This window comes from Balaenoptera acutorostrata, chromosome 1 (assembly GCF_949987535.1).
Source record: "Balaenoptera acutorostrata chromosome 1, mBalAcu1.1, whole genome shotgun sequence".
NCBI lineage: Eukaryota > Metazoa > Chordata > Mammalia > Artiodactyla > Balaenopteridae > Balaenoptera > Balaenoptera acutorostrata.
Genome location: NC_080064.1, coordinates 74320675 through 74332987, shown reverse-complemented (window position 1 = coordinate 74332987; position 12313 = coordinate 74320675). Strand labels below are relative to the sequence as shown.

The 12313-nt window shown below is 37.8% G+C and overlaps 1 protein-coding gene across 3 annotated transcripts in view; it reads right to left on the bottom strand.

The window, feature by feature from the left end:
* Positions 1–12072, bottom strand: part of PRKACB (protein kinase cAMP-activated catalytic subunit beta) — a 149414-nt gene extending 137342 nt beyond the window's left edge. For all 3 annotated transcript variants that reach the window (XM_057555141.1, XM_057555128.1, XM_057555137.1), the window contains exon 1: positions 11739–12072. Coding sequence is in view for 2 of the 3 variants with exons in the window: in XM_057555128.1 (XP_057411111.1) it covers positions 11739–11784 (46 nt within the window). In the remaining variant the exon portion in view is untranslated. The remainder of the gene's footprint in view (positions 1–11738) is intronic.
* Positions 12073–12313: the final 241 nt, after the last annotated feature.

The following is a 12313-nucleotide window of genomic DNA, read 5'->3' as shown; positions in this document are numbered from 1 at the left end:
GTAGGTGAGAGATGAAAAAGGGAAGAAAATGTAGTCAAAAAGCAAAACAGACAGTTAAAGAAAAAGGGGTGCACATTGTTAAAACAAATGAGAAGACAGGTTGAATATAAAAAAAGAATACACAATTGCATAAGGTTCCTGGGAAAGCAAGAGAGGATGGGATCCAGAGTAATGGTAGAGGGATTGGCCTTGCAGAGAAAGATGTGTGATGTGGTGGGTTTTTAAAATATGTCAAAAATTCTTTGAAATCCTTCCATCAAAGGGTGGAATCTAATACACCTTCTTCAAATATGGACTCATCTCAGTGACTCACTTCTAATGAACAGAATGCAGAAGAAGTGACATTGCTTGACTTCTAAGGCTAGGTCATAAAAGGGGATACAGCTTCCACCTGGCTCTTCTCCCTCTCCCTTGGAACTCAACCACCATGTTATAAGAAAGCCCAAGCCACATTTAAAGGCCACCTGTAGATATTCCAGCTGAAAATCCCAGCTAAGGTTCCAACCACCTACAGCCAGCACAACAAGGAGACATGTGAATGAGCAAGTCTTTAAGCGATTCTAGGCCCCAACCTTTGAGCTGAGCTAGTTGTTGTCAAACAGAGATGAGATGTCCTTGTAGAACTCCGCCCAAAGTGCACTTTCCTAAGCAAAATAAATGTTGTCATTGCTTTAAGCCACTAAATGAGAGATGTGATTTAACAATAGATAAATGGAATAGACAACTCCTCTATTATAATAGAATAACAAGATAAAGTTAAAATATAGGATATCTGGATGTTTGATATAAGAAGTTGAAGGGGTTCTTGTCTGATACCTTTTATTTTCTTTGTGAAATACGAGGCAAGATCATTGCTTAGAATGAGAGACATAATGGGGACTTCATAAGGGTAAAGAAGAGAATGAAATAGAAATCGTAATGAATGCGAAACAGAGTTAATCAGAGAAATGCGGTACAACTGTCAAGTCATGTTGACAGCCCATTTGAGGTTGAATTTATAGTGCCCCTTCCATGTGGCTTTCTCCAGCAGTGCTTAGCTCCTGGCTGAAAGCACTAAGAAAGCGGAAGTTAAGTTTATCAACTGGACTTCTGTAAGGAAGAATGTGATAAAAAGAGAAAAGTGCAAAGGATTTCAGGGACCACGTAATCTAAACTGGTTAAGAAAAAATGAAGAAGCAAGAGGTTCTAATGAAGAATGATCATAATGGGAATATTTAAAAAGCAAACAATAAGGAGAGGACATTGTAATCAGAGAATGACATGCCTACAATAGTGATTCTTGTGCAGTTAATGAGTATGACAAGGTTGCTGGTGAGACTGGCTATCTGAACTGAAGTGAAGAGAAGGGGATATGGATAATGTGGTCAGGGAATTGAGATGCAATGGTAATGGATGAGTCATCACGTAGAAGTTAAAGCCATCAAGGATGAATACAGGGCTTACAGTATAGAGAAACTTTGTGACCCAAAGTTTTTGATGAATGAAAGTAAGTGAGCCAGCGATTGGTAAATGACAGCAACATAGACGAGGAACATGGTGATACAGCTGAATGGTATAGGTCTTGTCTTGGTCTGTTTGGGCTGCTATAACAAAATACCATAGACTGGGTGGCCTATAAATAAAAGAAATTTATTTCTAATAGTTTTGAAGGCTGGAAATTCAAGATCTGGTGCCGGCAGATTTGGTGTCTGGTACCAGCCCACTTCCTCATTGGCAGCCGTATTCTCACTGTTAACCTCACAGCGGAGCGGGCAAGGGAGCTCTCTCAGCCTTTTTTATAATCCCATTCATGAGGCTCTGCCCTCATGACATAACCACCTCCCAAAGATCCCACCTTCAAATATCATCAACTTGGGAGTCAGGATTGAACATATGAATCTGGGGGATACACAAACATTCAGGCCTCAAATGAGGAGGGTTTTTTTTAAGAGGTTGGGAGCATAACAGTTTTTCCTAACCTAATGTCTTCCTAACTGAAGCCTGAGACCAATCTCTCCCTACCAATTAAAAGTGATATAATTTTGACATACAAATGTTGAATAAATTACTATGTGCTAATAAGAAGAGAGGGAAAGAGGTACCCTCTTATCAAATAAATCAACTACTAGGCCCAAACAGTCAATATATTACAGAGAAAGTACCTGCTAACTGGGGAGGGGGGAGGGTAAACATTTCTAAAAGAAGCTTGAGTTTTTTTATCCATTTAATTATCCATAGTTTCAGCTTCCACTATGAGCTGGGAACTGTGTTTGGGGGATATCTACCTAAACAAGGTAGATATTGTCTCTGCCCTTACATATCACAATGTGTAGTAGGAGAAACAGCTGAGAAATCAATGTTAGTATAAGTGCTAGAGTTACAGATGTAAACATCTCCAAAATGGACTCAAAACCAATTTCTATTTCAGTCAGTTACAGTCTATTTCCCAAGATGATCTCAGAAATTCTATACTTATTCCCATATAAACTCCTATGTTGTATTTTCACCCTAGTATCAATCCCAGGCACCTGTGTATCATTGTACATTTTTATCATAATTATCTGAATGTATCTGTCTCCCAGCTTAAGGATAGGAACTAAGTCTTACATTTATTCTCATATTTGCATTTATGGACTAGCACAATGCCTGGTACAAGGTAGGCACTTACTAAGTACTGATTGAGAATAACTAAAGGATTGAATGAATGACAAACAAATGACTATTCTGTCTCTGCGTCATTCTATCAGTTGAACTATAGCTTATTTAATAACCTCAAGACTACAGCCTAAAGAGGGATTCATATTCTTCCCCAGTTTAACCTTTCATGGCTTCTATACATCTAGGGAGCTGAGCTAGGACAGGATCCTAGCTGAGCTAGGATTGGAGGAGCTAAATTAGCAGAACCGGCTCTTAGAAAAGAAGCTAAGTAATATCTGTATAAACACTTTCTTTCAATTTTGTGGCTCACATACCACAACGGTCTGCTGATGCTATATGGTCTTCTACTTGAATAAGTGGAAATTGAATACTCATTAAGTAGAACCTTAAAATAATGAGATCTCAAGACAGTATCTTTAATTTTCTGAGTCAAAGTCCAGATGGAGAATACAGATTTGCCAAGGACTCATAGGTTTAGATTCAACAGTTGTTTTACTAGAAAACAAAAATTTGAGAAGTCATTGAAAAGTTAACATTATATGAATAGTAGGCAACAGGGAATACAACCTTAAACCACAGCCATAAAGCCTGGGACTTTATACCTGTAACAGCAAATCAGCTAAAGATATGGCATTTACATTGGATTTTATAAGGCAGCCCTAATGTCAAATGTGCTACTGAATTATCCTTCATTGTGAATTGTCAATTAGTTCATTTCTCTCTTTAAACGAGTCCCTTTTTTTTTTTCTGGCCACGCCACGCAGTATGTGGGATCTTAGTTCCCTGACCAGGGATCAAACCCGTGCTCCCTGCAGTGGAAGCGCAGAGTCTTAACCACTGGACCACTGGGGAAGTCCCAAGTATTCCCAAATTTGATTCAGAAAATTATCCACATAGATACAGAACATTACTGAATCTAACTTATATTATAACCAAAAAGTGAAAAACCAAATTGTTACTACAGGAAATACTCTATAATATACTTCCTACAAAATTCTCATGATTATGCATTTACTTATCTAAAGCTTCCACTAGACTATGAGCTACATGAAGACAACTCTGTATCTCCTACACGCCCCCCCCCAGAAATTAAAAAAAATGAATAGATGAATTATAATGGATTGAAATATAAAAATTTAAGCTATACCTCCCATCTTTATTTAAGCAAGTTAAGTTATACCTCTATATCTATTTAAGCAACTTTTAAGCTATACCTCCATATCAGGGGAAATAATTTGGTATTTGCATTATGGTAGTAAACCTCAATATTAGCAAGAAAGAGGTCTACTAATACTGATGAGTCTTTTTGAAGCTGTAAGGGGCTGAAAGGGTTACAAAACCTATAAAAAGAGTAAAAAAGCATCAACACTTTCCAGCAGTTTTTAAGTTGATAAAAATACTAGCTGAATTTGTAAGCACAAATGTTTTTACCTTTAAACTAATCAGTTAAATATATTTATTCTCTAAGCCAAGTTTACAAAGGTTTCACTGTACTTCCTTTTATTTGCTCTACAACTAGCTTTTATAAGTTTTGAGGAATAGCCCATGAGTTGTAGTGTTTTAAATTCAGGTGAACAATCCCAGATTTTCTCTGTCTATACTATTTGGTTTATACACTTCAATCGTGTAGCCCTAATCTTTCTAGAATGAAGAGTTCTGGGTTTTGTTTTTTTGTTTTAAGTTTATCCTCATACAATAGACCTTCAATTCTCTTACTCCTATTAGCTGCCCTGATCTTAACTTTCTCCAGTTCTGCTATAAACAAAACATCATAACTACACATAATATGTTAAGGATTTTACACTAAGAGTAGACTGTTTTATGTTTTGTTTCTAATACACTCCCTTGATGACCAACATTTAAATGGTCCCTTTACCTACAGCAGAACATGAAAATATCTTCAAAGATCAATACAGTGATTCCAAAATTTGTTTCTTAGGCCAAAACTCAGAGGCTATCGTTCTTTAAGTACAGATCAAAAAGTTCCCCTAAATAAATTACCTTGTATTTGCTCACACTGAGGATCATTTGCCATTTCTCTACACACATAATTCTGTAAGACTCTTCTATAATTTATTCCCGTCTTGCTACTTTTTAAATATACCTTCTTTCTTTTAATAAATATATGAGAATCATTGAATTATAAAGCTGGAAAAGGCCACAGCCTCTTTATCAAATTCATCCTTCTCAATTTTATAGTACAGCTTGGAGGTATTAAAACACTTGTCTAAAGCAAACTAATGGAAAGAATTAGAAAACAGAATTTAGATTTTTCTTATTCTAAGTTCATATTCTTACTATTAAGTCACACTTTAACTTTTTAATATCAATTTTAAAGAACGCTAAGGGAAGAATATTGATATTTACTTAGTACAATATATGTTGGTACTATATTTTACATGTTTTTTCCACTATTCCACATGACTCTACAAAACTCAACAGCTTATAGGATGCTTACTTTAATCATAAAAGTAACATTTTATCTGACTTTAAATTATTTTGTTTCTTTAAAAGTTATGCTGTTCTCATCAGTGCTTTGGCTTTTACTTTTTTCAAAACAAAGAAGCTAAACTTTTAGTGGCTATAGTTCTTAATTTATAGAAGTCATGTCAGATGTCATATATAGTTTTATAGCTTCTAAACAGCTGGCTTTAAAAGGGGAGCAAAATGAGGATGAAATTTGGAAAAGATCCTTTGACCATTCAAGGTCATTCTTTCCCCCACAGCTGGGAGAATTATAGACAATCCACACATAAAACAACCAATCAGAAATCATTTTTCAGAAATGCCATAAGCACCCTGAGTTCAATATGCACCCCCAAATCTGTTCCTCCCCTTATATCCATTTCCTAACTCCATTACTGGCATAACAACCCAGCCACCAAGACAGAGAAGCTAAACACTTGGGAGTTATTCCCAATTCCTCCTTTTCTTCATTACCAACATGCAATCAGTACAGTACAGTCTGCTTATTTTTAGTTTCCAAATTTCTCACATTTCAGATCGTTCTTGTATCCCTACCTCTACCACCTTGATTCAGACCCTCAAAGTCCCTCACTTGAGAGGGGGGGTCTTCTAATTGATCTTCCTGCCTCCAAACACTTCACTTGTTCCATGGTGACATCTTCACATTACCACCAAAGTAATCTCTCTAAAACCCAAATTTTATCATATCTTTCTCTTATTTCACAGTAGCTCCCTAATGTCCATGGGATAAAATTCAAACTCTTTTCATGGTCTCTGTCCATTTCTTCAGTCTCATCTTTCATTGTACAATCTCCCCTCTTCCCTACCACGAACCCCATCCTCTATCATTTAGTCATAATGGACAACTTACTTTCTTCCCTGAATATGTCATGCTGTTTCACCCCTCTGTATCTTTACTCACTCTGTGTGCTCTCTCTACTCAGAACATACTTCCTCCTGTGATCCTGCTGTTGAACATCTATGATTTTCAATGTTCAACTCAGGGCTCACCTCCTCTTTGCAGTCTTTTTTGAACTTCACCTCCCCCCACCTCTGTGGAAATGACCATACTTTCTATTGGTTCCCCCAGTGAACTTTTACAAAAGCATTTGTAACAGTTTTTTTTGTTGTTGTTTTTCATTAAGTTGTTGACATGTCTGTCCCCCCCTTCTGAAACACAGGTACTCTGGAGCAGATACTGTATCCTATTCAACCTTTATTCCCATAGACTTGCATAAAGTCTGTCACATATTAGGAACTCAATATGTAGAATGAATGAATGAACAAATGAACAAAGAAAAGAACAATACAGGGACTCTTGAGGAATATTTTTTAAATTAAGATAAAATACTCAAAATAATATGGTACTGACCTAGGTATATTTACCTCCTATAAGTTCCACATTTTCCTATTTAACATAGTTTTTTCTGTTAAAAACCTAAGATTTATTCCCTTGAGGAAATGTGGACACATATGTCTACTAACATATATTATCACATAGATATATAGACAATTTTATAAATTAAACTAATTATTTATTAATTTAATGGAATATCAAAATGACTTATGGTCAACTCCTTACTATCTGAAAGAATCTTAATAGCTATGCTGGCTTACCTAGTATCTTTTCATCTGCTGCTTCTGCCACTCAGCCATGGCTTACTTTTCTAAACTGGCTTTCATGCCTCTAATTATCCTGCTGCTGGCAATAAAAAGCAACAATCTGTTTATATCCTAAGTAGAGGACACTGACCAAGAGAATGGGAAAAATGGTTCCTGAACAGGAGGGTAATTTTACACAGTAGATGATCTGCACAAAATGAATCACAGAATCATGGAACTGTATGAGATAATATGTATTTATCATCCAAATAGTGTGGCTGTTTATTTTGACTTTTTTTTCTTTATTTTTTAACCTAAGGAAGACTACTCCAAAATTCTTCTGTCAGTCTATTAAAATAGAATAAATATCTGTTGCTGATTTTCTTTTAAAAAAAATATAATTGAAAAGTTTAAAGATATGAGATCACTGAACTTGTTCCTAATCAACATTTAAATCTATAAAAATTTTCAATAAAAATGTATTCACTGGGATTCAGTATTAAAAACTAATAAATTCTAATTGTAGTAGAGTCCAATAAGGAAATTAACTTTGTACCTAACCTTACAGATTATACACAAATTACTAAGCTATAATAACCTGTTCACTAGGTTTATAAATGCTTATTCAGAGGAAATACTGAAGAAATAAGTTAATTTCTAATATGAGAAAAGACAAATACAGCATTTTGTTCATCTATACAAACTTGTGAGGATCCACAAATTACCAAGATGATGGAAAGATGGGTTGGCGTTTTTATTACATGTAAAGACAGCTATGCTCTAAACGTGTGGTGTCCAATATACCAAACACTAACTGCCACATGTAGGTTAAAAATTCAGTTTCTCAGTTGCCCAGGTTACATTTCAAGTGCTCAATAGCTGCATGTAGCTAGTGGCTACCACATGAGACAATATAGATAGAAACATTTCCATCACAGCAGCAAGTTTGATTGGGTAGTGCTATTGTAAACCATGGTAAAATGCAAATTTCCAAATACTTTTAAAATGGCAATATAAGTTCAAAAGTAACTTTTCAATTGGCTATTTCACAGAAAGGGGAAGTATACATTTACAAATGAGAAAAAAAGAATTAAACACAAATATTAATGAAGGCTTTAAGTATACAAAATTAATTTTCTATGGCTTAATTTGAAATTATACCATATTGAATCTGAAAAGACTTTCAAGGTAATTTAATCCTTCATCCTCAATTTACAGAAATTGAATCTAGAAGACAGTACAAGGAAAAATAAACTCTTTCATTTAAGATATCTACTATATCCAAATAAAGACACTATTGAAAACCACCAAAATTGTCTATAATAATAAACTGATTAAAATGAAGTAAAAGCTATTCTGTGTATCTTAGAATCAGATTTTCCAATGGATGCAGAGACTGTTTGCACAGTGGTTAGGATTTCAGGTTCCGGGGTTAACCTGCCTAAGTTCAAACGTTACTCCTTGACTTACTAGCTGTGCAACCTTAGACAAGTCATTTAAGCTCTCTGAGCCTCCTTTTTCTCATCTATAAAATGGAGAAATAACTAAACTATATCATACAGTTGAAAAGATTAAGTGAAATTATGCATGCAAAGTACTTAGAGAACCTGGCACATAGTAAGCCTTTAAAAAAATGCTAGTTTTTATGAAACTTGCATTTTGGTTGAAACTAGTCTACTGGTGACTTTCTTTAACTTCCATTCACCTTCAAAATTTCTTAAGACAGAGAGACTCTGGAAGACATTCAAAAATCATTATATGAACACTGGCTTACAGGTGGCTCTACCACTTGCAGTCATGGGAGAATCTGCATCCAAATCTCTATCAACACTTTACCCATAGGTCTCAACACCTTGGCGCTAAGAGTGTAACATAAAGACCCCAAGCAACATGTGGTGGGGGGTAGAGGAAATCTAATGTTTGTTTGTTTGTTTTTAATGAAATAAACAAACAAAAAAACCCCTCCTAGGCTAAAATAGGTGGCATCTGTTTTTATGTTGGGGACTGTGAGTAAAGTAAAAAGTGGGAGACAGGATAAGCAAAACAATTTTGAATGACAAGTTTAAAATTTCTCAGAGAATTGTATGCTCACTTATTTTTCTAAAATTTATACTTCTGCATATTAGCTGAAGTTTAAATAACTACAGTCAGATTTTGAGACACATATTTTTTACTAGAGTAATTTTTTAAAAATACACAGAACAGGTATGTAAAAGTAACAGTTGCTCTTTCATTAAGTTTTAAGACATATCAATACAATTTCCTGGTTCACTACAGTAGAATAATAGGTACCCAACTTAATGTGATCTCCAGAAACTGTGGAGATGAAAATGAAATCTCCCCGGCTTTCAAGTCTTACTCCAGAAAATGTTTTATTCTAAGTGTAGGGGGATAGATTTCAATAGAGTACAACATAAGCACCAGATGGTCAAAGCTAACTAAGACCGTTCTCAAATATTTTTATGCCCAGCTTCATTCTTCTGGAATATTTTTAGAACTAAGCTCCAGAGTCACCTGTATGAGGCATGGGCCAAACCTCAAATCCTAACTGGCCTGATATTTTTATATCATCATTTCAAATCAAACATTTTCCTATTGGTAGTTTTCAGAGTTTTAAGTTCATTTTCCATAATGTTAGCACTTGTCATATTTTGCTTTTCAGTTAACTTTTACATGTACATTTTCTCTCTCACACTAGATAGTAAAATTTCTTGAGCTTTTACTTACAGAGTCTCCATATGAAACTAATACACTTTGTAGGCATTTTGAAAATATTCGTATTAATTGATTATTTAGTGATACAGTATGGAGTCAGGGCATCAGATTCTATTCCTTACTCTGATATCACGAATAGCATGATCTCAGCTCCAGCTTATTCAGAGGTCAGGCACTTTTTGGCTTTGAAATGGAATGATTACACAGGCTGATCTCTACAATCACTTATATTTCTATAAGTTTATGCTTTTATGTATCAGCTGAAGTTTAAATAACTACATTCAAATTTTGAAAGGCATATATTTTCAAAAGTAATTTTTAAAAACTATACAGAACAGTTAGGTATATAATGGTAAAAGTTGTTCTTTCATTAAGTTTTAAGATATATTGATAAAATTTCTTTGTTCACCACAATAGAACAGCAGCAACATGCACCTGATAACATTGCTCCAAATGAAATTACAAACTGATCAACATGTGACACTTGCAATGATTGTCCCAATGAGACATAGCTTGCTATTTTCTTTTATCACTTCACAACATTTATTCAAACTACTATAATGACCTTCAATTTCCATAAATAAACTTATATAAAAAGCTGGCTAACATACTTAAGAACTAGGCTATCACTAACAGTTAAAGCTTAGGAAAGAATTTATTCACAGGAATCATTTCAAGATATTTTGATAAACATCTAAAGTTTCCTTTCTGTTTCCTGTAAATATTCCAAGATTATCCCATAGCTACAAGCTTCAAATTAATATGTCTAGGGGAGAATTAGTTTGGTAACTTAAAGATGGAAATATATAGATCACAAAAGAGTCTACTATCACTGTTAAAAATATAAACACTGTACAGGCCAGCACTTGTTAATAAAAATCACTGATATGATTCCATTACCAAGCACACTCTTTGTAATACAATTAGCACATGTTTTACCTTTAGCTTTAAATTAAAAAGGAAAATGATGAAAGGCACAAGTAATTCTTTACTTTCTGCATTTTTAATACTTTTTGTACAGTTAGTTACTACATTTGTGCAATTAAAGAAAAAAGCAACACGAAAATTCTATCTCTATATTGGCTTTTTAAAATCTCCGTATCACATATGAAAGACATTAAACTTTTCTGGAGTTCCTGAAAATTAACACCACAACTTTACTGGTGAAACACAAACCACATAATCTGATCTAACTATTCACATTAAACAAAACGAATGACTAGATCTTTCCCAATCGATTCTGCTTTACTGATACCGAAAAAAGCTATTTCCTTCATGCTAAATTATGAAATTAACCTAAAACATAGTAAAAACATAGAAGCATTAAAAGATACTATTTACACAAACTGGAATAAATTCATCAGGCATTCCCTCAAGTGCTGAGATGTCATTTACTCCCGGTCACACAACGAATACTATTTGTTTTCTGTTCATCCTGAATTATCAAATCTGAGTTGAACCTGGCAAAGGCAAAAACCATCCAGATTGACTGACGGATTGATTGATAGATAAATAAATAAATAAAGCCATATAGCCATACAGAAATTCATGACTCTTTACTGTTTGGTGTAAAGTGTAGAGTGCCTGCACTTTCAGCTCTCAGAAGAAATCCACCATATTCTGGAAGCACTTCAATTCAGAGTGACCTTTAAATTTTACAGACATTGTAGCAAATTCTTTCATGTCTCAAGAAAAGGCAAACCTGCCTTGCTTTTTTTCTCTAGTGGGAAAAGTTTTTGTTTACTCTTATTATATTTTCCACTCCTAAACTGAAGAGATGGAGGCTCTCTAAAACGTAGTTGCCCACTTAGGATTAACCTCACCTGCGGAGGACCAGACCCGCAGCCCCTCACCTGATGATAAGATTGGGATGGACCCAAGTGATGGAGGGAAAAGAGCCAACTCTGCTCACAACACTACCTGTGGCTCCCAAAGAGGGGGCCCGCGTTTTGGGGGGGGGGGTGGGGAGCGAGGGCTGGGATGGTCGAAGAGACTTCTTTATCCGGACCATATTTGGGGAAGTATCTAAGCATAGGAGACCCCCCCCCGCCCCGCGCTCTAGTGAAAGACGGAATTGCGGGGACCGCTCTCCTCCCTTGCCCTCTCCATCCGGCCCTCGGCGCTCAGCCCTCTCGCCGGAGCTGGGGGGAGGGGGTGGAAGAGGAAGGCAGCGGGTCCCCAGGGTCCCCTCGAGTGGCTCCCGGCGGCCGCTGCGAGGCCTGGACCTTGTCAGCGGCCTCCGGGCTCCGACCCGGAGGGGCGCTCGGTGCCCCGTTCCGGCCCGCCCGGCGGGCCCCCAGACCCAGCCCTTGACTCACCGCTCTCCACCTCGCTGCCTTTCTTGGCGGTCGCCGCGTTCCCCATGACTGAGACGATGAAAGGAAGGGGTCAGGGAGGGGAAGGGGAGCCGGGGCCGTCCCCGCCGCCCCACAGGCTGAGGCAACTCCTGCTTCTGCACCGGTCAGAGCGGTCAGTGCTCTCGGCGCTGGCGCCCGGAGTGCGGGCGGGACGACTGGGCCGGTTCTGAGGCCAAGGCTTCAGCAAACTCCTCAGCCCCGGCGGCAGCAGCGATAGCAGCGGCAGCAACGGTGGCGGCGGCGGCGGCGGCGGCTGCGGCGGGCAGACACTCCCCCTTCCCCCGCCCCGCCCCCCCTGCGCGCCCCCCGGCAGCCGCGCGCCGGGGCCCCGACCCTGTCCCTCTTCACCAGCGGGCGCGCGCGCCGGAAGTGACGTGCCGGCCGGGTACAAGGGCGGCGGGCTGAGGGGGGCCGAGCCGAGGGCAGCGGACTCGGGTAACCCCGGCTGGCACCTCAGCGGCCCACCGAGCCGGGACGTGGTGGCCCGGACTTGCTCTCGGATGCCCATCCTCGAGATCTGGGAGGCGGCGTGGGGA